At 48.2% G+C, this 26,966-nt stretch overlaps 1 protein-coding gene across 2 annotated transcripts in view; it reads right to left on the bottom strand.

The window, feature by feature from the left end:
• Positions 1-26,966, bottom strand: part of RBBP7 (RB binding protein 7, chromatin remodeling factor) — a 106,709-nt gene that overhangs the window by 57,613 nt on the left and 22,130 nt on the right. For both annotated transcript variants that reach the window (XM_063953938.1, XM_063953937.1), the window contains exons 3-5: positions 17,013-17,158; positions 16,460-16,633; positions 14,232-14,347 (exon numbers count right to left, since the gene is read on the bottom strand). In XM_063953938.1, coding sequence (XP_063810008.1) covers positions 14,232-14,347; positions 16,460-16,633; positions 17,013-17,158 — 436 coding nt within the window. The remainder of the gene's footprint in view (positions 1-14,231; positions 14,348-16,459; positions 16,634-17,012; positions 17,159-26,966) is intronic.

Below are 26,966 nucleotides of genomic sequence, written 5' to 3'. Positions count from 1 at the left end.
CGGGCGTTTTAAAACCCCCGACGGTGTTTTTGAGACGTCTGGACCGGTACTAATTGTTTGTCGGCCGTCTCATGTCGTCAACCGACCTTGCAGCGTGTTGACATTATCACGTAATTCCCTAAATAAGCCATCCATTCCGGTGTCGACTCCCTAGAGAGTGACATCACCATTACAGGCAATTGCTCCGCCTCCTCACCAACATCGTCCTCCTACATGTCGACACACACGTACCGACACACAGCACACACACAGGGAATGCTCTGATAGAGGACAGGACCCACTAGCCCTTTGGAGAGAGAGGGAGAGTTTGCCAGCACACACCAAAAACGCTATAATTATATAGGGACAACCTTATATAAGTGTTTTCCCTTATAGCATCTTTTTTATATATTTCTAACGCCAAATTAGTGCCCCCCCTCTCTGTTTTAACCCTGTTTCTGTAGTGCAGTGCAGGGGAGAGCCAGGGAGCCTTCCCTCCAGCCTTTCTGTGAGGGAAAATGGCGCTGTGTGCTGAGGAGATAGGCCCCGCCCCTTTATCGGCGGCCTCGTCTCCCGCTCTTAACGGATTCTGGCAGGGGTTAAATATCTCCATATAGCCTCCGGAGGCTATATGTGAGGTATTTTTAGCCAAAATAGGTATTCATTTGCCTCCCAGGGCGCCCCCCTCCCAGCGCCCTGCACCCTCAGTGACTGCCGTGTGAAGTGTGCTGAGAGGAAAATGGCGCACAGCTGCAGTGCTGTGCGCTACCTTTAGAAGACTGAGGAGTCTTCTGCCGCCGATTCTGGACCTCTTCTTACTTCAGCATCTGCAAGGGGGCCGGCGGCAAGGCTCCGGTGACCATCCAGGCTGTACCTGTGATCGTCCCTCTGGAGCTGGTGTCCAGTAGCCAAGAAGCCAATCCATCCTGCACGCAGGTGAGTTCACTTCTTCTCCCCTAAGTCCCTCGTTGCAGTGATCCTGTTGCCAGCAGGACTCACTGTAAAATAAAAAACCTAAGCTAAACTTTTCTAAGCAGCTCTTTAGGAGAGCCACCTAGATTGCACCCTTCTCGGCCGGGCACAAAAATCTAACTGGCTTGGAGGAGGGTCATAGGGGGAGGAGCCAGTGCACACCACCTGATCGGAAAGCTTTACTTTTGTGCCCTGTCTCCTGCGGAGCCGCTATTCCCCATGGTCCTTTCAGGAACCCCAGCATCCACTAGGACGATAGAGAAAATATATTAAATTAAGTCATTCTGGTATAGTAGTGCATTACAATACATTAAAAAACTCTGGGAGTAATTCTATTGTTTTTGAACACCCCCCCCACCCCCCAACTCGATGGCACCCAAGAAATTGTTCTGCCAAGCAGATATTTCTGCTCGCAGCCTCCTTAAGTGTAAAAAATAAGATTTTACTTACCGATAAATCTATTTCTCGTAGTCCGTAGTGGATGCTGGGACTCCGTCAGGACCATGGGGATTAGCGGCTCCGCAGGAGACAGGGCACAAAAATAAAAGCTTTAGGACTAGGTGGTGTGCACTGGCTCCTCCCCCTATGACCCTCCTCCAAGCCTCAGTTAGGATACTGTGCCCGGACGAGCGTACACAATAAGGAAGGATTTTGAATCCCGGGTAAGACTCATACCAGCCACACCAATCACACCGTACAACCTGTGATCTGAACCCAGTTAACAGTATGATAAACGTAGGAGCCTCTGAACAGACGGCTCACAACAATAACAACCCGATTTTTTTGTAACAATAACTATGTACAAGTATTGCAGACAATCCGCACTTGGGATGGGCGCCCAGCATCCACTACGGACTACGAGAAATAGATTTATCGGTAAGTAAAATCTTATTTTCTCCGACGTCCTAGTGGATGCTGGGACTCCGTCAGGACCATGTGGATTATACCAAAGCTCCCAAACGGGCAGGAGAGTGCGGATGACTCTGCAGCACCGAATGAGAGAACTCCAGGTCCTCTTTAGCCAGGGTATCAAATTTGTAGAATTTTACAAACGTGTTCTCCCCCGACCACGTAGCTGCTCGGCAGAGTTGTAATGCCGAGACCCCTCGGGCAGCCGCCCAAGATGAGCCCACCTTCCTTGTGGAATGGGCCTTGATAGATTTAGGCTGTGGCAGGCCTGCCACAGAATGTGCAAGCTGAATTGTACTACAAATCAACGAGCAATCGTCTGCTTAGAAGCAGGAGCACCCAGCTTGTTGGGTGCATACAGGATAAACAGCGAGTCAGATTTTCTGACTCCAGCCGTCCTTGAAATATATATTTTCAATGCCCTGACAACGTCCAGCAACTTGGAATCCTCCAAATCGCTAGTAGCCGCAGGCACCACAATAGGCTGGTTCAGGTGAAACGCTGAAACCACCTTAGGCAGAAACTGAGGACGCGTCCGCAGTTCTGCCCTGTCCGAATGGAAAATCAGATATGGGCTTTTATACGATAAAGCCGCCAATTCTGACACTCTCCTGGCTGAAGCCAGGGCCAGTAGCATGGTTACTTTCCATGTAAGATATTTCAAATCCACCGATTTGAGTGGCTTAAACCAATGGGATTTGAGAAAATCCAAAACTACATTAAGATCCCACGGAGCCACTGGGGGCACAACCGGGGGCTGTATATGTAGTACTCCTTTTACAAAAGTCTGGACTTCAGGAACTGAAGCCAATTCTTTCTGGAAGAAAATCGACAGGGCCGAAATTTGAACCTTAATGGACCCTAATTTGAGGCCCATAGACAATCCTGTTTGCAGGAAATGTAGGAATCGACCCAGTTGAAATTCCTCCGTCGGGGCCTTCCTGGCCTCACACCACGCAACATATTTTCTCCAAATGCGGTGATAATGTTGTGCAGTCACCTCCTTCCTGGCTTTTACCAGGGTAGGGATAACCTCTTCCGGAATGCCTTTTTCCCTTAGAATTCGGCGTTCAACCGCCATGCCGTCAAACGCAGCCGCGGTAAGTCTTGGAATAGACACGGTCCCTGCTGAAGCAGGTCCCATCTTAGAGGTAGAGGCCACGGATCTTCCGTGAGCATCTCCTGAAGTTCCGGGTACCAAGTTCTTCTTGGCCAATCCGGAGCCACGAGTATCGTTCTTACTCCCCTTTGCCGTATAATTCTCAGTACTTTTGGTATGAGAGGCAGAGGAGGAAACACATACACTGACTGGAACACCCACGGTGTTACCAGAGCGTCCACAGCTATTGCCTGAGGGTCTCTTGACCTGGCGCAATACCTGTCCAGTTTTTTGTTGAGGCGGGACGCCATCATATCCACCTTTGGTTTTTCCCAACGGTTCACAATCATGTGGAAGACTTCTGGATGAAGTCCCCACTCTCCCGGGTGTAGATCGTGTCTGCTGAGGAAGTCCGCTTCCCAGTTGTCCACTCCCGGAATGAACACTGCTGACAGTGCTATCACATGATCTTCCGCCCAGCGAAGAATCCTTGCAGCTTCTGCCATTGCCCTCCTGCTTCTTGTGCCGCCCTGTCTGTTTACGTGGGCGACTGCCGTGATGTTGTCCGACTGGATCAACACCGGCTGACCCTGAAGCAGGGGTTTTGCCAGGCTTAGAGCATTGTAAATCGCTCTTAGCTCCAGTATATTTATGTGAAGAGACATCTCCAGGCTTGACCACACTCCCTGGAAGTTTCTTCCCTGTGTGACCGCTCCCCAGCCTCTCAGACTGGCATCCGTGGTCACCAGGACCCAGTCCTGTATGCCGAATCTGCGGCCCTCTAACAGATGAGCACTCTGCAACCACCACAGAAGAGACACCCTTGTCCGTGGAGACAAAGTTATCCGCTGATGCATCTGCAGATGCGATCCGGACCATTTGTCCAGCAGATCCCACTGAAAAGTTCGTGCGTGGAATCTGCCGAATGGAATCGCTTCGTAAGAAGCCACCATTTTTCCCAGGACTCTTGTGCATTGATGCACAGACACTTTTCCTGGTTTTAGGAGGTTCCTGACAAGTTCGGATAACTCCCTGGCTTTCTCCTCCGGAAGAAACACCTTTTTCTGAACCGTGTCCAGAATCATTCCCAGGAACAGCAGACGTGTCGTCGGGGTCAATTGAGATTTTGGAAAATTCAGAATCCACCCGTGCTGTTGCAGCACTACTTGGGTTAGTGCTACTACGTCCTCCAGCTGTTCTCTGGACCTTGCCCTTATCAGGAGATCGTCCAAGTAAGGGATAATTAATACGCCTTTTCTTCGCAGAAGAAACATCATTTCGGCCATTACCTTGGTAAAGACCCGAGGTGCCGTGGACAATCCAAACGGCAGCGTCTGAAACTGATAATGACAGTTTTGCACCACGAACCTGAGGTACCCTTGATGTGAAGGGCAAATTGGGACATGCAGGTCAGCATCCTTGATGTCCAGGGACACCATAAAGTCCCCTTCTTCCAGATTCGCTATCACTGCTCTGAGTGACTCCATCTTGAACTTGAATTTTTGTATGTACAGGTTCAAAGATTTCAGATTTAGAATAGGTCTTACCGAGCCGTGCGGCTTCGGTACCACAAATAGTGTGGAATAATACCCCTTTCCCTGTTGTAGGAGGGGTACCTTGACTATCACCTGCTGAGAATACAGCTTGTGAATGGCTTCCAATACCGTCGCCCTGTCTGAGGGAGACGCTGGCAGAGCAGACTTTAGGAACCGGCGAGGGGGAGACTTCTCGAATTCCAACCTGTAACCCTGAGATACTACCTGCAGGATCCAGGGGTCCACCTGTGAGTGAGCCCACTGTGCGCTGAAATTCTTGAGTCGACCCCCCACCGCCCCTGAGTCCGCTTGTAAAGCCCCAACGTCATGCTGAGGGCTTTGCAGAAGCCGGGGAGGGCTTCTGCTCCTGGGAGGGAGCTGCTTGGTGCACTCTCTTACCCTTTCCTTTGCCTCGGGGCAGATATGACTGTCCTTTTGCCCGCTTGTTCTTATAGGAACGAAAGGACTGCGGCTGAAAAGACTGTCTTTTTCTGTTGGGAGGGTACCTGAGGTAAAAAGGTGGATTTCCCGGCTGTTGCCGTGGCCACCAAATCCGATAGACCGACCCCAAATAATTCCTCCCCTTTATACGGCAATACTTCCATATGCCGTTTGGAATCCGCATCACCTGACCACTGTCGCGTCCATAAACTTCTTCTGGCAGATATGGACATCGCACTTACTCGATGCCAGAGTGCAAATATCCCTCTGAGCATCTCGCATATAAAGAAAAGCATCCTTTAATTGCTCTATAGTCAATAAAATACTGTCCCTATCCAGGGTATCAATATTTTCAGTCAGGGAATCCGACCAAACCACCCCAGCACTGCACATCCATGCTGAGGCGATGGCTGGTCGCAGTATAACACCAGTATGAGTGTATATACTTTACAGGGTAGTTTCCAGCCTCCTATCAGCTGTAACCTTGAGGGCGGCCGTTTCAGGAGACGGTAACGCCACTTGTTTTGATAAGCGTGTGAGTGCCTTATCCACCCTAGGGGGTGTTTCCCAGCGCGCCCTAACCTCTGGCGGGAAAGGATATAATGCCAATAACTTCTTTGAAATTAGCAGTTTTCTATCGGGGTTAACCCACGCTTCATCACACACTTCATTCAATTCCTCTGATTCAGGAAAAACTACAGGTAGTTTTTTCAGACCCCACATAATACCCCTTTTTGTGGTACTTGCAGTATCAGAGATATGCAAAGCCTCCTTCATTGCCGTGATCATATAACGTGTGGCCCTACTGGAAAATACGTTTGTTTCTTCACCGTCGACACTAGATTCGGTGTCCGTGTCTGGGTCTGTGTAACGTGCCGACATTATCACGTAATTCCATAAACAAAGCCATCCATTCCGGTGTCGACTCCCTAGGGGGTGACATCACCATTACCGGCAATTGCTCCGCCTCCACACCAACATCGTCCTCATACATGTCGACACACGTACCGACACAGCAGACACAGGGAATGCTCTTATCGAAGACAGGACCCCACTAGCCCTTTGGGGAGACAGAGGGAGAGTTTGCCAGCACACACCCAAGCGCTATAAATATATAGGAACAACCCTACAGAAGTGTTGTTTCCTTTATAGCAGCTTAATATATCAATATCGCCAAAAAAGTGCCCCCCCTCTCTGTTTTTTTACCCTGTTTCTGTGCAGTGCAGGGGAGAGTCCTGGGAGCCTTCCTCGCAGCGGAGCTGTGCAGGAAAATGGCGCTGTGTGCTGAGGAGATAGGCCCCGCCCCCTATTTCGGCGGGCTCTTCTCCCGGTGTTTGTGAGACCTGTGATAAATCTAAATATTTATCGTATATAATACCCTTTATGAGGTCTAAGAACACTGTACGCTAACTACGTATGAAGTACCGCAAGGGTACGCACGTTGCGTAACGATCGCTTAGCCGTGGTCGAGACGCTCAAGCGTTACGTTCGCTCACGGCCAAGAGATCACTGGCAGGCACGCTATTGGCTGCCGACTACCGTAATGATTCGCTATAGCGATGCGACCGCTCGAGACCACGAAGAGATCACCAGCGACGCATACGCTCACAATGTAAAACCTTTATATCTAAACCATAAACAGTGTATTATGCAGTAAACCCTTTGTGTAGTGATATGGTGTAAATGCAACACAGTATAACCTTACTAGCTTAAAAGCAGTTTGAGCGTCACCGACGCTCTGAGAATACTTAACTCTAAGAAATACACAGATACCTGGGCTTAGGGTCCAACGCCTAATATATATATATATATATATATATATATATATATATATATATATATATATATATATATATATATATATATATATATATATATATATATATATATATATATATATTTTATATGATATACTTGCAAAAGAATTAATACAAATACAAATCATACACTACAATATAACATAGACTAACTAACCAGGTAACTATACAGTACATACAATACAATTAAGTTTAAGAGAAAATGAGAGAGAGAAGAGAGAGAAAGATATGGCCCATAATAACAAGAGAAACAGTATGATTACGGAGAAAAACTTACGCACAAAGGAAACGATCGCATGCGCCTCTGGACATCCAGCTCCCGATTTTCAGCAATGATAACCGTTGAAGAGTGAGCTGGATGTGATCGGCTTGCCTATTTATGCCCCACACACAATACAATTCAATGGTCCCTACAATCTCACTGTTCATTGGACACAGGAATTCGGCTTCGCATTATAACAAAAGGTCATAGGTTGATTCATACAGGTGGGCTGTGACTGCTTCCAACTGTTCAGGTGGGTGGGATACTGAGTTTCCCGCCGCATGACTAAATAAGAACAAATAATAGTAAATGGACAAACTTCTTATGTCCATAACTATTCGCACGAGCGATTAATCCGCTCCAAACCAACACCGGAATATTGCTATTTAAATACTCTTCCGATGGGTACCAAACACCACTGTATGACCCCTGTTAGACCCTTCGTACAATACAAAGAGGGATCTCTCTGTTCAGGAACATGCTATGTTAACTAAACTTTCAGAATCTATCAAAGGGACCATGATCTACAAAATACATTATTACTGAAAATATGTAACGATTGAGTCGCACGCTACGATCACATAAACTCTACCGTAAATACGCATACCGTGCGCCTGCGGGTGCCCGCGACTGAGTATGCGCACGCACGGGAGAGCGCACGCATGCGCAGCGCGGACCAGAATGAGGTGCAAATATGGCAGTGTGTATAGAGATATTTTTCTGACTTTGACACCTGGCAGGGGTTAAATACATCCATATAGCCCCAGGGGCTATATGTGATGTATTTTTAGCCAGAACAAGGTATTATCATTGCTGCCCAGGGCGCCCCCCCCCAGCGCCCTGCACCCTCAGTGACCGCTGGTGTGAAGTGTGCTGACAACAATGGCGCACAGCTGCAGTGCTGTGCGCTACCTCATGAAGACTGAAAAGTCTTCTGCCGCCGGTTTCTGGACCTCTTCACTTTTCGGCATCTGCAAGGGGGTCGGCGGCGCGGCTCCGGGACCGGACTCCATGGCTGGGCCTGTGTTCGATCCCTCTGGAGCTAACGGTGTCCAGTAGCCTAAGAAGCCAATCCATCCTGCACGCAGGTGAGTTCACTTCTTCTCCCCTAAGTCCCTCGTTGCAGTGAGCCTGTTGCCAGCAGGACTCACTGAAAATAAAAAACCTAATAACTTTTTCTAAGCAGCTCTTTAGGAGAGCCACCTAGATTGCACCCTGCTCGGACGGGCACAAAAACCTAACAGGCTTGGAGGAGGGTCATAGGGGGAGGAGCCAGTGCACACCACCTAGTCCTAAAGCTTTTATTTTTGTGCCCTGTCTCCTGCGGAGCCGCTAATCCCCATGGTCCTGACGGAGTCCCAGCATCCACTAGGACGTCAGAGAAATAAGAATTTACTCACCGGTAATTCTATTTCTCGTAGTCCGTAGTGGATGCTGGGAACTCCGAAAGGACCATGGGGAGTAGCGGGCTCCGAAGGAGGCTGGGCACTCTAGAAAGATTTATGACTACCTGGTGTGCACTGGCTCCTCCCACTATGACCCTCCTCCAAGCCTCAGTTAGGACACTGTGCCCGGACGAGCGTACACAATAAGGAAGGATTTTGAATCCCGGGTAAGACTCATACCAGCCACACCAATCACACCGTATAACTCGTGATATTATACCCAGTTAACAGTATTAAACAATTGAGCCTCTCAACAGATGGCTCAACAATAACCCGATTTAGTTAACAATAACTATGTACAAGTATTGCAGATAAACCGCACTTGGGATGGGCGCCCAGCATCCACTACGGACTACGAGAAATAGAATTACCGGTGAGTAAATTCTTATTTTCTCTGACGTCCTAGTGGATGCTGGAAACTCCGAAAGGACCATGGGGATTATACCAAAGCTCCCAAACGGGCGGGAGAGTGCGGATGACTCTGCAGCACCGAATGAGAGAACTCCAGGTCCTCCTTAGCCAGGGTATCAAATTTGTAGAATTTTGCAAACGTGTTTGCCCCTGACCAAGTAGCAGCTCGGCAAAGTTGTAAAGCAGAGACCCCTCGGGCAGCCGCCCAAGATGAGCCCACCTTCCTTGTGGAATGGGCATTGACAGATTTTGGCTGTGGCAGGCCTGCCACAGAATGTGCAAGCTGAATTGTACTACAAATCCAACGAGCAATAGTCTGCTTAGAAGCAGGAGCACCCAGCTTGTTGGGTGCATATAAACTAAACAGCGAGTCAGATTTTCTGACTCCAGCTGTCCTGGAAACATATTTTCAGGGCCCTGACAACGTCTAGCAACTTGGAGTCCTCCAAGTCCTTAGTAGCCGTAGGCACCACAATAGGCTGGTTCAGGTGAAACGCTGACACCACCTTAGGGAGAAACTGGGGACGAGTCCTCAATTCTGCCCTATCCGTATGGAAAATTAGATAAGGGCTTTTACATGATAAAGCCGCCAATTCCGATACTCGCCTGGCCGAAGCCAAGGCCAATAACATTACCACTTTCCACGTGAGATATTTCAGATTCACGGTCTTTAGTGGCTCAAACCAATGTGATTTTAAGAAAACTCAACACCACGTTGAGATCCCAAGGTGCCACAGGAGGCACAAATGGGGGCTGAATATGCAGCACTCCTTTTACAAAATGTCTGAACTTCAGGTACTGAAGCTAGTTCTTTTTGAAAGAAAATCGACAGCCGAGATCTGTACCTTAATGGAACCTAATTTTAGGCCCATATTCACTCCTGCTTGCAGGAAATGCAGAAATCGACCTAGTTGAAATTCCTCTGTTGGGGCCCTTTCGGCCTCACACCATGCAACATATTTCCGCCATATGCGGTGATAATGATTTGCTGTAACCTTTCCTGGCTTTAATAAGCGTAGGAATGACTTCTTCCGGAATGTCCTTTTCCTTTAGGATCCGGCGTTCAACCGCCATGCCGTCAAACGCAGCCGCGGTAAGTCTTGGAAAAGACAGGGCCCTTGCTGTAGCAGGTCTTGTCTGAGCGGCAGAGGCCACGGGTCCTCTGAGATCATCTCTTGAAGTTCCGGGTACCACGCTCGTCTTGGCCAATCCGGAACCACGAGAATTGTGTTTACTCCTCGCCTTCTTATTATTCTCAATACCTTTGGTATGAGAGGCAGAGGAGGAAACACATAAACTGACTGATACACCTCCGGTGTCACTAGAGCGTCCCCAACTATTGCCTGAGGGTCTCTTGACCTGGCGCAATACCTCTAGTTTTTTGTTTAGGCGGGACGCCATCATGTCCACCTGTGGACAATCACACTGATTTACAATCATTTGGAAGACTTCTGGATGAAGTCCCCACTCTCCCGGGTGGAGGTCGTGCCTGCTGAGAAAGTCTGCTTCCCAGTTGTCCACTCCCGGAATGAACACTGCTGACAGTGCTAGTAGATGATTTTCCGCCCATCGGAGAATTCTTGTGGCTTCTGCCATTGTCATCCTGCTTCTTGTGCCGCTTTGTCGATTCACATGGGCGACTGCCGTGATGTTGTCTGACTGGATCAGCACCGGCTGGTGTAGGAGCAGGGATTTTGCTTGACTTAAGGCATTGTACATGGCCCTTAGTTCCAGAATATTTATGTGAAGGGAAGTCTCCTGACTTGACCATAGTCCTTGGAAGTTTCTTCCCCTTGTGACTGTCCCCCAGCCTCGAAGGCTGGCATCCGTGGTCACCAGGACCCAGTCCTGTATGCCGAATCTGCGGCCCTCCAGAAGATGAGCACTGTGCAGCCACCACAGAAGAGACACCCTGGTTCTTGGAGACAGGGTTATTAAACGATGCATCTGATTAGGAGATCGTCCAAGTACGGGATAGTTAAAAACTCCCTTTTTTCGAAGGAGTATCATTATTTCGGCCATTACCTTGGTAAACACCCTCTGTGCCATGTACAGTCCAAACGGCCGTGTCTGGACTTGGTAATGGCAAACCTGTACCACAAATCTGAGGTACTCCTGGCGAGGATGGTAAATGTGGACACGCAGGTAAGCATCCTTGATGTCCCGGGATACCATGTAATCCCCCTCGTCCAGGCTTGCAATAACCGCCCAGAGCGATTCCATCTTGAACTTGAATTTTTTTATGTATGTGTTCAAGGATTTTAAATATAAAATGGGTCACACCGAACCATGCGGTTTCGGTATCCCATACCGTGTGGAATAGTAACCCCGTCCTTGTTGAAGTAGGGGCACCTTGAGTATTACCTGCTGGGAATACCGCTTATTAATTGCCTCTAGCACAGCCTCCCTGCCTGAGGGAGTTGTCGGCAAGGCATATTTGAGGAAACGGCGGGGGGGGGGGGGGGGGGGGGGGGGGGGGAGACATCTCGAATTCCAGCTTGTACCCCTGAAATACTATTTGAAAGAAACAGGGATCCACCTGTGAGCGAGCCCACTAATTGCTGAAATTTTTGAGACGGCCCCCCACCGTACCTGGCTACACCTGTGGAGCCCCCGCGTCATGCTGTGGACTCACAGGAAGCGGGGGAAGAATTTTGATTCTGGGAACAGGCTGACTGGTGCAGCTTTTTCCCTCTTCCCTGGTCTCTGTACAGAAAGGAAGCGCCATTTGACCCGCTTGCTTTTCTGAAGCCGAAAGGACTGTACCCGATAATACAGTGCTTTCTTAGTCTGTGAGGAAACCTGAGGTAAAAATATTTCTTCCCAGCAGTTGCTGTGGATACGAGGTCCCAGAGACCATCCCCAAATCATTCCTCACCCTTATAAGGCAGAATCTCTATGCGCCTTTTAAGTCAGCATCACCTGTCCAGTGACAGGTCTCTAATACCCTCCTGACAGAATGGACATTACATTCATTTTGGATGCCAGCCGGCAAAATATATCTCTGTGCATCCCTCATATATAAGACGACGTCTTTAATATGTTCTCATATTAGCAAACTAGTATGCTTGACAGGGTCACCGACCACGCTGCAGCAGCACGATCTGCAGGTTTCAGTCTAGTACCTGAGTGTGTAAATACAGACTTCAGGATAGCCTCCTGCTTTTTATCAACAGGTACCTTCAAAGTGGCCGTTCCTAAAACGGCAGTGCCACCTTTTTTGACAACCGTGTGAGCGCCTTATCCACCCTAGGGGATATCTCCCAGCGTAACTTATCCTCCTGGCGGGAAAGGGTACGCCATCAGTAACTTTTTAAAAATTACCAGTTTCTTAACGGGGGAACCCACGCTTTTCACACACTTCATTTATTCATCTGATGGGGGAACAAAACACTGCCTGTTTTTTCTCCCCAACCTAAAACCCATTTTTAGAGGTGCTTGGGTTAATGTCAGAAATGTATAACACATTTATTATTTGCCGGGATCAAGTCACGGATGTTCCTAGTGGATTGTGTATATGTCTCAACCTTGTCGACACTGGAGTCAGACTCCGTGTCGACATCTGTGTCTGCCATCTGAGAGAGCGGGCGTTTTTGAGCCCCTGATGGCCTTTGAGACGCCTGGGCAGGCGCGGGCTGAGAAGCCGGCTGTCCCACAGTTGTTACGTCATCCACCCTTTTATGTAAGGAGTTGACACTGTCGGTTAATACCTTTCACCTATCCATCCACTCTGGTGTCGGCCCCACAGGGGGTGACATCACATATATCAGCCTCTGCTCCGTCACCATATAAGCCTCCTCATTCAACATGTCGACACAGCCGTACCGACACACCGCAAACACACAGGGAATGCTCTAAACGAGGACAGGACCCACAAAAGCCCTTTGGGGGGACAGAGTGAGAGTATGCCAGCACACACCAGAGCGCTATATAATGCAGGGACTAACTGAGTTATGTCCCCTATAGCTGCTGTTTCTATATAATGTATACTGCGCCTAAATTTAGTGCCCCCCCTCTCTTAGACTGCAGGGGAGAGCTAGGGAGCTTCCTTCCAGCGGAGCTGTGAGGGAAAAATGGCGCCAGTGTGCTGAGGGAGATAGCTCCGCCCCTTTTCCGCAGCCTATTCTCCCGCTTTTTTATGGAATCTGGCAGGGGTATTTACCTCATATATAGCCCCTGGGGCTATATATTGAGGTATTTTTGCCAGCCAAGGTGTTTTTATTGCTGCCTCAGGGCGCCCCCCCCCAGCGCCCTGCACCCTCAGTGACCGGAGTGTGAAGTGTGTGAGAGGAGCAATGGCGCACAGCTGCAGTGCTGTGCGCTACCTTGGTGAAGACTGATGTCTTCATGCCGCCGATTTTCCGGACCATCTTCTTGCTTCTGGCTCTGTAAGGGGGACGGCGGCGCGGCTCCGGGACCGAACATAAAGGCTGGGCCTGCGGTCGATCCCTCTGGAGCTAATGGTGTCCAGTAGCCTAAGAAGCCCAATCCGGCTGCAAGCAGGCGAGTTCGCTTCTTCTCCCCTTAGTCCCTCGCTGCAGTGAGCCTGTTGCCAGCAGGTCTCACTGAAAATAAAAAACCTAAGTCTATCTTTCTTTCTAAGAGCTCAGGAGAGCCCCTAGTGTGCATCCAACCTCGGCCGGGCACAAAATCTAACTGAGGCTTGGAGGAGGGTCATAGTGGGAGGAGCCAGTGCACACCAGGTAGTCAAATCTTTCTAGAGTGCCCAGCCTCCTTCGGAGCCCGATATTCCCCATGGTCCTTTCGGAGTTCCCAGCATCCACTAGGACGTCAGAGAAACAGATTTGTTTAAAAAGTGTCCCGTTTGGGTGCCCAAATAGGGATTTTGCACGTTGCAGGCACTATTTTAGTCAGGCTAAACCAGATTCTTTTAAGCACTTGAAAAGTAACAGGCGCCCAATCGGAGTAAAAACCGGAATTGCTTTGATGGGCCCGCTGAAACACCTATAAATCGCCCCCTACATCTATAGTACTAGTAGGTCAACTTCGAGGACATCTCCATATCAACATAATTCGTGTATTGAAATTTATCCAGCATGTAAGGTTAAATCATACAGATCAAGCCCAGAAGCACCTATTTTTGCCCACTGCATAAGTGTTATCAGTGGGCAGTACAATAGATGCCAAAACACTGACCCAATCTGACCGATTATAGCAAAGCATGTGGCATTGGGCTTTCCATCTTTCTAAAAAAAAAATACATTTGAGGTACAGATGCTATTTCAGGACAAAAATGGGAACAGCTAGTAATTATAAATACAAAGTGTTAAAGAAATTTGAACTACATAGTGAAGCATTACATTACATTATATGCTAATGGTAAGAAAAGAGCTTACGTACATGATCATCTGATGCACTTAGCAAATGTCCACTCAAGTTTGAATTCCAGGAGAGGCCATAGCCTTCCTTTTGGTGACCTCTCAAACGAAGATCAGGATTACATTCTCCACTAGGGTCTACAAGTAAAGCCAGGAAACCAATACATTTAATAACATAAGTTATTTTGGCTATCAAATCTACTTTGGGTTTGAAAGCAGCAAATTTGCAGTTCTGAAATGAAATCTCCAAAATATGGATGAGCTTCAGACCAGAGTTCAGATTAAGAAAGTCTTGAAGAAAGTAGTTCTCATGAATAGCACCTTTGACTCAGAAATGTGATAGATGCCGTCACATTGGAAGCAAAAAAAAAAAAAAACACAACCACTACATAAGTTACATTGACTGGTATTCTATACGCCTCATGTTTCACTTTCTGCAGAATGAAATTAGTATGCATTTTTCAAAACCAAGAAAGAAAAATTATAAACTGCGTTCAATTACATGTGCAGTTGCTTTAAAACTAGTGCTCCGTAAATATTCCATTTGTTTTTGGCCATAAGACTACAGAAAAGATGCAAGTTTACAGGGGATTAGCTTTTCAAGACCACAAGCTGGTATCCGTTTGATAAACATACCTACTTGATGACTAATCACCATTAACTGACACTGGAGGACTTTTTTGTGGCACATGATGGACCAGTGGAGACATGGACTCCAAAACTTCTGAAGGTGGCCTGTGATATCTGGCACCAGGACACTAGCAGCAGATCCTTTAATTGCTGTAAGTTATAATGTGTATCCTCCATGGCTCAGACTAGTTTTCCCAGCACTTCTCACAGATGCCTGACCGGATTGAGCTCTGGAGAATTTGGAGGCCAAATTAACACCCTGAACTCTTGGTTATGTTCCTCAAACCATTACTGAACAATTTCAATGTGGGAGGGTGCATTATCCTGCTCATAGATGCCACTGCCATCAGAGAATACCACTGCCATAAGAGGTGTACTTGGTCTTCAACAATGTTTAGATTGGCAGTACCTGTCAAAGTAACATTCGCATGAATGCCAGGACCCAATGTATCCCAGCCAACAATGCATAGCAAAGAATCACACTGCCTCCATCTGCTTGCTTGTTGCCCACAGTTCATCCTGGTGCCTTATCTTCCCCAGGTGAACAACTCACACGCACCCTGTCGTCCACGTTATTTAAAAGAAAACATTCACCAGACCAGTTCACATTCTTGCATTGCTCCACAATCCAGTTATTTAATTTATTACCAGTTATTTATATAGCACACACATTCAGCAGTGCACTACAGAGAATATTTGGCCATTCACATCAGTCCCTACCCCAGTGGAGCTTACACTCTATATTCCCTATCCCATTTATACGCACACATTCATACTAGGGATAATTTTATCAGATGCCAATTAACCTACCAGTATATTTTTGGATTGTGGGAGAAAACCGAAGGAAACCCACGCAAGTACGGGGAGACCATACAAACTCCACAGTTAGAGCCATTGTGGGAAGTTCTGAAGCTCACATACCACGCTTTCAGAGGTAGACAGGAGTCAGCATAGGCAGAAACTGACATTTCTGCAACCACTCAGCAAGCTGTGACGAACTGTGTGTTCCAACTCCTTTCTATAGTAGCCAGCATTAACTTTCAGCTATTTGTGCTACAGTCGCTCTTCTGTGGGAAGACAGGCTAGCATTCACATCAATAAGTCTTGTCCACCTATGACCCCATCACAGGTTCAGTGGTTGTCCTTCCTTGGACCACTTTTGGTAGGTACTAAACACTCCATACTGGAAACACCCCACAAGACATGCTGTTTTAGAGATGCTCTGATCCAGTTGTCTAGCCATTACACAATGCTGCTCGGATCCTTACATCTGCCCATTTTCTTCTTCCAACCCCTCAACAACTGTGTGTTATCTTGCTGCTTCATAACTTCCACCCCTTTACAGATGCCATTGTAACTAGATAATCCCTTCATCTATCAGTGGTTTTAATGTTACGGCTGAACGGTGTATGTGCGCAAACATTGTGTGTATACAGACAAAATTTTTATACACACACACCTGAACTTTTAATTAATGCTCTGTAAGACCCTCTTTTAGATGTGGTATTCCGAAGTTTCCAACTGACATGTGTAAAATACTGTAAACCATTAGATAGGATGTATTAGCTTTTCAATTACCCTTAGTGGTATTTGTTAATTTTAGACAACTAGCATACTCACCAGGTTTCGATGGGTGCTTTGTATAATCAAATACTAGCACATCTGAGGAGGGCGTTTTAGTTGCAATGATACATGGATTCTGAGGCATGTACCTGGCACGATTCACTTCACCTTCATGGTTGATTTTTATTTCGGTTTCAATTTTGCCACTAACAGAACCAAAGCCACCAAACTCTGGAAAAACAAAATAAAGTTGTAACATGCGCCTTCCTTTTCTTATACCAGACAGATCATGCAATAAAAAGCCTGATAATCACAGTGGATGGCCATGACTGATCAGCGATGATTGGATGGCAGAGCATGAGAAATCTTCCAACATGTCCAACTGATTCACTGTTCGCCCACCTCTAGCAGTGTTTGCACTGTCAAGAACAACATTTCTACTGTTCCCAGATATGGTGTGGTAGTGGCAAGAAAGAGTATATCAGTCCGACAGACATTATCCGACAATGTATGCCCAGCATTATCATACTTAACTTCGATTTTTGTGTGAATCATGGGTAGCAGTCTGATTTGTTGCTTATTAAGAAGGCAGCATTTTGTTGAGGCTTACCTCCTTTCTCACTGTCGTAGTGAGAGGCATCAAACTGTGCATCATCATTGGGAATTTGTACTCTGGCCACTACAAGGTGATTTTGTTCATCTGATGTGTGAGTCCCAAGCACCAACCAATGTAAGGCATAATCTTTTCCTTCTGGTCTACGGGGGTGACAGATGCAAATTTAGATTTAAACAATACAATGTGCACTCTGAAATTCTACAGCAGTGGAAATGTGATCAAACATAAAACGTGTAAAATTGAAAAAAAAAAACAACGAGATTTATGGTAAGAACTTACTGTTAAATCTTTCTGCGAGGTACACTGGGCTCCACAGGGAATGACATTAAGGTGTAGAATAGGATCTTGATCCGAGGCACCAACAGGCTCAAAGCTTTAACTGTTCCCAGGATGCCTAGCGCAGCCTCTATAACCCCGCCTCCTTGCACAGGAGCTCAGTTTTTGTTAACCAGTCCAATGCAGCAGCAGGTAAAAGACAACAGTTAGTAGCCACATACACCACACACACTCACGACAGGAGAGGGTGTCAGCGGCTAATGCCATACCAACCCAAAGAAGCTAAGTGCGTCAGGGTGGGCGCCCTGTGGAGCCCAGTGTACCTCGCAGAAAGATTTAACTAAGTTCTTACCATAAATCTTGTTTTCTGCTGCGGGGTACACTAGGCTCCACAGGGAATGACATTGGGGATGTCCTAAAGCAGTTCCTTATGGGAGGGGACACACTGTAGCGGGCACAAGAACCCGGCGTCCAAAGGAAGTATCCTGGGAGGGAAGTATCGAAGGCAAAGAACCTTATGAACGTGTTCACCGAGGACCACGTAGCCACCTTGCACAATTGTTCAAGGGTCGCACCACGGCAGGCCGCCCAAGAAGGTCCAACAGACAGTAGAGTGGGCCTTGATGGTAGCAGGAGCTGGAAGGCCAGCCTGTACATAAGCATGTGCAATCACCATTCTAATCCATCTGGCCAGGGTCTGCTTGTGAGCAGGCCAGCCACATTTGTGAAAACCAAACAGAACAAAGAGAATCAGACTTCCTGATGGAGGCAGTTCTCTTCACACAGATACAGAGAGCCCGTACTACATCCAAAGACCGCTATTTGGAAGATAATTCAGGAGAGGCAAAAGGCTGGAACCACAATCTCCTGATTAAGGTGGAAAGACGACACCACCTTAGGTAAATACCCGGGACGTGTTCTCAGAACCGCCCGATCACGGTGAAAAATCAGATATGGTGACCTACAAGACAAGGCACCCAAATCCGACACCCATCTAGCAGAGGCAATAGCCCGCAGAAACACTACCTTAAGAGAAAGCCACTTAAGGTCTGCAGATTCAAGAGGCTCAAACGGAGACCCTTGCAACGTCGTGGTTTTGGAGGCAAGTCCCAAGGTGCCACAGGTGAGATATAGGGAGGTTGAATCCGAAACATTACCTGATGTACATACGTTAACTCAGGGTAAGTCGCAATTTTTCTCTGGAATCAAACAGACAAGGCAGAAATATGAACCTTGATGGAGGCCAGACGAAGGACCAAGATTGTTAGATGCGCACCAAGCAAAGTAAGAATTCCAGACCCTATGGTAAATCCGAGCAGAAGCAGGTTTCCAGGCCTTCAACATGGTTTGAATGACCGCCTCAGAAAATCCTTTGGCCCTCAAGACGGAGGCTTCAAGAGCCACGCAGTCAAAGCCAATCGGGCTAAATCCTGATATACACAGGGGCCCTGAACGAGGAGATCTGGGTGCTGTCGAAGTAGAAGGGGATGCTCTTTCTAGAGACCCTGAAGGTCTGAGAACCAGTGCCGTCCAGGACACGCTGGAGCGGTCAGAAGTAGGATTCCTCCTTCTTGCTTAGTACTCTGGGCAAAAGTGACACCGGAGAGAACACGTACGGCAGCCGAAAGGTCCATGAAATTGCCAGTGTTGGTTTTAAGTGTCCAACAACGCTCCCAGGTGCACCATGCTCTGAGCAGGGACCAGGGAGGATTTCTTTCAGTTGATGAGCCAACCGTGGGCTTGCAGAAACTGGACAGTCAGATCCAGATGTAGGAGAACCTCTGGGGAATTTGCTAGGATCAACAAGTAGTCCAAGTACGGTAGGATCCTGACACCTTGACGACAGTACAGCCATCATCTTGGTAAAGACTCGCAGAGCCGTTGTCAAACCAAAAGGTAACAACCGAAACTGGTAATAGAGGTTGCCAACCGCAAACCTCAGGTACTGCTGATGCAACACTGCAATGGGAATATGCAGGTAAGCATCCTGTATGTCCAGAGAGACCATATAGTTCCAAGGCCAGAACAATAGAGCAAAGAGTTTCCATACGAAACTTGGAGACCTTCACAAACTTGTTCAAGTACTTGAGATTGAGAATGGGTCGGGAAGAACCATTTGGTTTCGGGACTAGGAACAGCGGCGAATAGAACCGCTTGCCTCTCTGAGCCAGAGGCACCTGTACTACCACTCCTGTGTTCAGGAGGGACTGTACCCCCGACTGAAGAGTCTTTGCCTTCACGTGATCCACAGGGACATCTGTCAGGCAAAATCGATGAGGGGGGACGATTCTTGAAGGATACGGCGCAACCTCGAGTGACGACTTACCGTAGCCAGGCATCAGAAGTGGTACTCATCCATTTCTGGGTAAACCCTAAAAGTCGGCCCCCCACCCTGGGATCCCCCAGAGGGAGGCCTGCCCCATCATGCAGCAGGCTTGTCAGTTTTGGAAGCAGGCTGAAGGGCAGCCCAGGCCCATTTGGGTTTGGGCTTATTGGGTTTGGAAGTGCGAACTTGTTTTGGGTACGTCTGACCTTTTGCTTTCCCTCAAGGACGAAAGGAAGGACTCGACCTTCGGCACCGAAGGAGCAGTACTAGGAAGACATGCTGTTTTAGCGGACGCTAAGTCAGCCACTATCTTGTCAAGGTTTTCTCCGAAAAGAATATCTCCTTTGAAGGGGAGTACCTCCAGGGTTTTCTTAGAGTCCATGTCCACAGACCAGGACCGTAACCAGAAAATTCAGCGAGCCAACAATGGACGTAGTAGAAGCCTTGGCCGCCAGAATACCGGCATCAAAAGCAAACTCTTTAATGCAATGAGAGACTAACAATATACGACAGGCATTGTCTAGCATGATCAGAAGCATTGGAAGGCAACTCCGCCTGCAGCTCCTGAGCCCACACTTCTGCAGCCCATGTTGCTGCAATAGTGGGCCAATGCACTGCACAGTTTAGGGCAAGCATGTCCAAACTGCGGCCCTCCAGCTGTTGAGAAACTACACATCCCAGCATGCACTGACACAGCTTTAGCATTTTCTGACAGCAAAACTGTGTTAGGGCATGCTGGGATATGTAGTTTCACCACAGCTGGAGGGCCGCAGTTTGGACATGCCTGGTTTAGGGTGTAGATTGCCTTCAAACAACCTTCCACACGCTTGTCCGTCGTCTCTCTCAAGGACGTGACAGTAGTTACAGGCAGAGCTGAGGAAACTACCAGCCACGACACTTGCAAAACCACTGGCGGGGGTGTTTCCCAATTTTTACCAAGCTCTGTAGCGAGGGAATAGCGAGCCAGCATCTTGTGAGGCGTGAACTTCTTTCCTGGATTTTGCCAGGACTCCTGACATACGCAAACTAAATGGTCAGAGTGAGGTAAAACTTGTTTAACCACCTTCTGACGTTTAAACCTGTCCGGTTTCTTAGGGGCAGCGTCAGGCTCCGGTTCATCATCAACCTGAAGAATGAGCCTGATTGCCTCCAACAAGTCAGGAACATCCACCTGCGAAACAACTCCCCATCAGAATCAGAATCTGTGCGGTCCGTATAAACGCCATCCTCATCAGACGTGGTGTCTGCGACATTGGTGGATTGTGAGGAAGTAATTGCCCGCTTAGAGGACCCCTTGGTCTTAGGAGGGCGAGGGTTAGACTTTTGAGCAGTTAGTGATTGGTTCAATTGCTGTAACTGATTGGACAGTTGATCTGCCCATGGCGGGTTAACTGCGGGGAACATAAGCGGTTGTACCGGCACAGGAGGTCCCATAGGGTGCGTTAGTCTAGTTAACAGCGTATTCAATAGCGTGGAGAAGGTAGAACAAGGTGGGACATTTTGCACCTCTGTTGCTACAGTCCCACTGGGGGGCAAAGAACCCCCAGAACCTGAACCCTCAGCTGCTATGTTAACCTCAAAAGTGTCTGTAGCGTCAACACGCAATGTGGGATCAGCCCCAGCTCCATTGCCCTTTGTAGCCGACATAATCAAAAGCTCAATGCAAGGCAACACGGTACAATATCAGCAGTACAACCCCTGACAAGAACCCCCTGTGTAGTGTATCAGCACAAACAGGGAATTCAAGAGGTATACGGTGACTAAAAATCAGAGAAAAAATAAGATTTTAAACCTACCGGTGAATTTTTCTCCTAGTCCGTAGAGGATGCCGGGGACTCCGTAAGGACCATGGGGTATAGACGGGCTCCGCAGGAGACATGGGCACTATAAAGAACTTTAGAATGGGTGTGCACTGACTCCTCCCTCTATGCCCCTCCTCCAGACCTCAGTTAGAGAAACTGTGCCCAGAGGAGATTGACAATACGAGGAAAGGATTTTGTTAATCTAAGGGCAAGATTCATACCAGCCCACATCATCCACACCGTATAACCTGGAATATACGCAACCAGTTGAACAAAAAAACAAAAAAAACAGTATCAGCTAAAGACTGATCTCAACTGTAACATAACCCTTATGTAAGCAACAACTATATACAAGCCCTGCAGATTTTGTCCGCACTGGGACGGGCGCCCAGCATCCTCTATGGACTAGGAGAAAATAAGAATTTACTTACCGATAATTCTATTTCTCGTAGTCCGTAGTGGATGCTGGGGACTCCGTAAGGACCATGGGGAATAGCGGCTCCGCAGGAGACAGGGCACAAAAGTAAAAGCTTTAGGATCAGGTGGTGTGCACTGGCTCCTCCCCCTATGACCCTCCTCCAAGCCTCAGTTAGGATACTGTGCCCGGACGAGCGTACACAACAAGGAAGGATTTTGAATCCCGGGTAAGACTCATACCAGCCACACCAATCACACTGTACAACCTGTGATCTGAACCCAGTTAACAGCTTGATAACAGCGGAGCCTCTGAAAAGATGGCTCACAACAATAATAACCCGATTTTTGTAACAATAACTATGTACAAGTATTGCAGACAATCCGCACTTGGGATGGGCGCCCAGCATCCACTACGGACTACGAGAAATAGAATTATCGGTAAGTAAATTCTTATTTTCTCTGACGTCCTAAGTGGATGCTGGGGACTCCGTAAGGACCATGGGGATTATACCAAAGCTCCCAAACGGGCGGGAGAGTGCGGATGACCCTGCAGCACCGAATGAGAGAACTCCAGGTCCTCCTCAGCCAGGGTATCAAATTTGTAGAATTTTGCAAACGTGTTTGCCCCTGACCAAGTAGCAGCTCGGCAAAGTTGTAAAGCCGAGACCCCTCGGGCAGCCGCCCAAGATGAGCCCACCTTTCTTGTGGAATGGGCATTTACATATTTTGGCTGTGGCAGGCCTGCCACAGAATGTGCAAGCTGAATTGTACTACACATCCAACTAGCAATCGTCTGCTTAGAAGCAAGAGCACCCAGTTTGTTGGGTGCATACAGGATAACAGCAAGTCAGTTTTCCTGACTCGAGCCGTCCTGGAAACCTATATTTTCAGGGCCCTGACAACATATAGCAACTTGGAGTCCTCCAAGTCCCTAGTAGCCGCAGGTACCACAATAAGCTGGTTCAGTTGAAACGCTGACACCACCTTAGGGAGAAACTGGGGACGAGTCCGCAGCTCTGCCCTGTCCGAATGGACAATCAGATATGGGCTTTTGTGAGACAAAGCCGCCAATTCTGACACTCGCCTGGCCGAGGCCAGGGCCAACAGCATGGTCACTTTCCATGTGAGATATTTCAAATCCACAGATTTGAGCGGTTTAAACCAATGTGATTTGAGGAATCTCAGAACTACGTTGAGATCCCACAGTGCCACTGGAGGCACAAAAGGGGGTTGTATATGCAGTACTCCCTTGACAAACTTCTGGACTTCAGGAACTGAAGCCAATTCTTTCTGGAATAAAATCAACAGGGCCGAAATTTGAACCTTAATGGACCCCAATTTGAGGCCCATAGACACTCCTGTTTGTAGGAAATGCAGGAATCGACCGAGTTGAAATTCCTCCGTGGGGGCCTTCTTGGCCTCACACCATGCAACATATTTTCGCCAAATGCGGTGATAATGTTGTGCGGTCACCTCCTTCCTGGCTCTGACCAGGGTAGGGATGACCTCTTCCGGAATGCCTTTTTCCCTTAGGATCCGGCGTTCAACCGCCATGCCGTCAAACGCAGCCGCGGTAAGTCTTGGAACAGACATGATCCTTGCTGAAGCAAGTCCCTTCTTAGTATCTCTTGAAGTTCCGGGTACCAAGTCCTTCTTGGCCAATCCGGAGCCACGAGTATAGTTCTTACTCCTCTCCGTCTTATAATTCTCAGTACCTTGGGTATGAGAGGCAGAGGAGGGAACACATACACCGACTGGTACACCCACGGTGTTACCAGAGCGTCCCAGCTATTGCCTGAGGGTCTCTTGACCTGGCGCAATACCTGTCCAGTTTTTTGTTCAGACGGGACGCCATCATGTCCACCTTTGGTCTTTCCCAACGGTTCACAATCATGTGGAAGACTTCCAGATGAAGTCCCCACTCTCCCGGGTGGAGGTCATGCCTGCTGAGGAAGTCTGCTTCCCAGTTGTCCACTCCCGGAATGAACACCGCTGACAGTGTTATCACATGATTTTTCGCCCCGCGAAGAATCCTTGCTGCCATTTCCCTCCTGCTTCTTGTGCCGCCCTGTCTGTTTACGTGGGCGAATGCCGTGATGTTGTCCGACTGGATCAGCACCGGTTGACTTTGAAGCAGAGGTCTTCCTAGGCTCAGAGCATTGTAAATTGCCCTTAGCTCCAGTATATTTATGTGGAGAGAAGTCTCCAGACTTGACCACACTCCTTGGAAATTTCTTCCCTGTGTGACTGCTCCCCAGCCTCTCCGGCTGGCATCCGTGGTCACCAGGACCCAGTCCTGAATGCCGAATCTGCTGCCCTCTAGTAGATGAGCACTCTGCAGCCACCACAGAAGAGACACCCTTGTCCTTGGAGACAGGATTATCCGCTGATGCATCTGAAGATGCAATCCGGACCATTCGTCCAGCAGATCCCACTGAAAAATTCTTGCGTGAAATCTGCCGAATGGAATCGCTTCGTAAGAAGCCACCATTTTTCCCAGGACTCTTGTGCATTGATGCACTGACACTTGGCCTGGTTTTAGGAGGTTTCTGACTAGCTCGGATAACTCCCTGGCTTTCTCCTCCAGGAGAAACACCTTTTTCTGGACTGTGTCCAGAATCATCCCTAGGAACAGCAGACGTGTCGTCGGAATCAGCTGCGATTTTGGAATATTTAGAATCCACCCGTGCTGTCGTAGAACTACTTGAGATAGTGCTACTCCGACTTCCAACTGTTCTCTGGACCTTGCCCTTATCAGGAGATCGTCCAAGTAAGGGATAATTAAGACGCCTTTTCTTTGAAGAAGAATCATCATTTCGGCCAATACCTTGGTAAAGACCCGGGGTGCCGTGGACAATCCAAACGGCAGCGTCTGAAACTGATAGTGACAGTTCTGTACCACGAACCTGAGGTACCCTTGGTGAGAAGGGCAAATTGGGACATGGAGGTAAGCATCCTTGATGTCCAGGGACACCATATAGTCCCCTTCTTCCTGGTTCGCTATCACTGCTCTGAGTGACTCCATCTTGATTTGAACCTTTGTATGTAAGTGTTCAAAGATTTCAGATTTAGAATAGGTCTCACCGAGCCGTCTGGCTTCAGTACCACAAATAGTGTGGAATAATACCCCTTTCCTTGTTGTAGGAGGGGTACTTTGATTATCACCTGCTGGGAATACAGCTTGTGAATTGTTTCCAATACTGCCTCCCTGTCGGAGGGAGACGTTGGTAAAGCAGACTTCAGGAACCTGCGAGGGGGAGACGTCTCGAATTTCCAATCTGTACCCCTGGGATACTACTTGTAGGATCCAGGGGTCCACTTGCGAGTGAGCCCACTGCGTGCTGAAACTCTTGAGACGACCCCCCACCGCACCTGAGTCCGCTTGTACGGCCCCAGCGTCATGCTGAGGACTTGGTGGAGGGCTTCTGTTCCTGGGAAGGGGCTGCCTGCTGCAGTCTTCTTCCCTTTCCTCTACCCCTGGGCAGATATGACTGGCCTTTAGCCCGCTTGCCCTTATGGGGACGAAAGGACTGAGGCTGAAAAGACTGTCTTTTTCTGCTGAGTTGTGACTTGGGGTAAAAAAGGTGGATTTTCCAGCTGTTGCCGTGGCCACCAGGTCCGATGGACCGACCCCAAATAACTCCTCCCCTTTATACGGCAATACTTCCATGTGCCGTTTGGAATCTGCATCACCTGACCACTGTCGTGTCCATAAACATCTTCTGGCAGACATGGACATCGCACTTACTCTTGATGCCAGAGTGCAAATATCCCTCTGTGCATCTCGCATATATAGAAATGCATCCTTTAAATGCTCTATAGTCAATAAAATACTGTCCCTATCAAGGGTATCAATATTTTCAGTCAGGGAATCCGACCAAGCCACCCCAGCGCTGCACATCCAGGCTGAGGCGATCGCTGGTCGCAGTATAACACCAGTATGTGTGTATATACTTTTTTGGATATTTTCCAGCCTCCTATCAGCTGGCTCCTTGAGGGCAGCCGTATCTGGAGACGGTAACGCCACTTGTTTTGATAAGCGTGTGAGCGCCTTATCCACCCTAGGGGGTGTTTCCCAACGCGCCCTAACTTCTGGCGGGAAAGGGTATAACGCCAATAATTTTTTATCGGGGGAAACCCACGCATCATCACACACTTCATTTAATTTATCTGATTAAGGAAAAACTACAGGTAGTTTTCACACCCCACATAATACCCTTTTTTGTGGTACTTGTAGTATCAGAAATATGTAACACCTCCTTCATTGCCCTTAACATGTAACGTGTGGCCCTAATGGAAAATACGTTTGTTTCTTCACCGTCGACACTGGAGTCAGTGTCCGTGTCGACCGACTGAGGTAATGAGCGTTTTAAAGCCCCTGACGGTGTTTGAGACGCCTGGACAGGTACTAATTGGTTTGCCGGCCGTCTCATGTCGTCAACCGACCTTGCAGCGTGTTGACATTATCACGTAATTCCCTAAATAAGCCACCCATTCCGGTGTCGACTCCCTAGAGAGTGACATCACCATTACAGGCAATTGCTCCGCCTCCTCACCAACATCGTCCTCATACATGTCGACACACACGTACCGACAGCACACACACAGGGAATGCTCTGAGGACAGGACCCCACTAGCCCTTTGGGGAGACAGAGGGAGAGTTTGCCAGCACACACCAAAACGCTATAATTATACAGGGACAACCTTATATAAGTGTTTTCCCTTATAGCATCTTAATATATAATAATATCGCCACATAAAATGCCCCCCCTCTCTGTTTTAACCCTGTTTCTGTAGTGCAGTGCAGGGGAGAGCCTGGGAGCCTTCCTAGCAGCGGAGCTGTGTAGGAAAATGGCGCTGTGTGCTGAGGAGAATAGGCCCCGCCCCCTTTTCGTCGGGCTTCTTCTCCCGTTTTTCTGACAACCTGGCAGGGGTTAAATACATCCATATAGCCCCAGAGGCTATATGTGATGTATTTTTAGCCAGAATAGGTACTTTCATTGCTGCCCAGGGCGCCCCCCTCAGCGCCCTGCACCCTCAGTGACCGTTGGTGTGAAGTGTGCTGAGAGCAATGGCGCACAGCTGCAGTGCTGTGCGCTACCTCATGAAGACTGAGAAGTCTTCAGC

Source organism: Pseudophryne corroboree, chromosome 2 (assembly GCF_028390025.1).
Source record: "Pseudophryne corroboree isolate aPseCor3 chromosome 2, aPseCor3.hap2, whole genome shotgun sequence".
In the NCBI taxonomy this organism is placed as follows: domain Eukaryota; kingdom Metazoa; phylum Chordata; class Amphibia; order Anura; family Myobatrachidae; genus Pseudophryne; species Pseudophryne corroboree.
The sequence above is the reverse complement of the archived record's forward strand: the minus strand, read 5'-3'. Positions and strand labels throughout refer to the sequence as shown.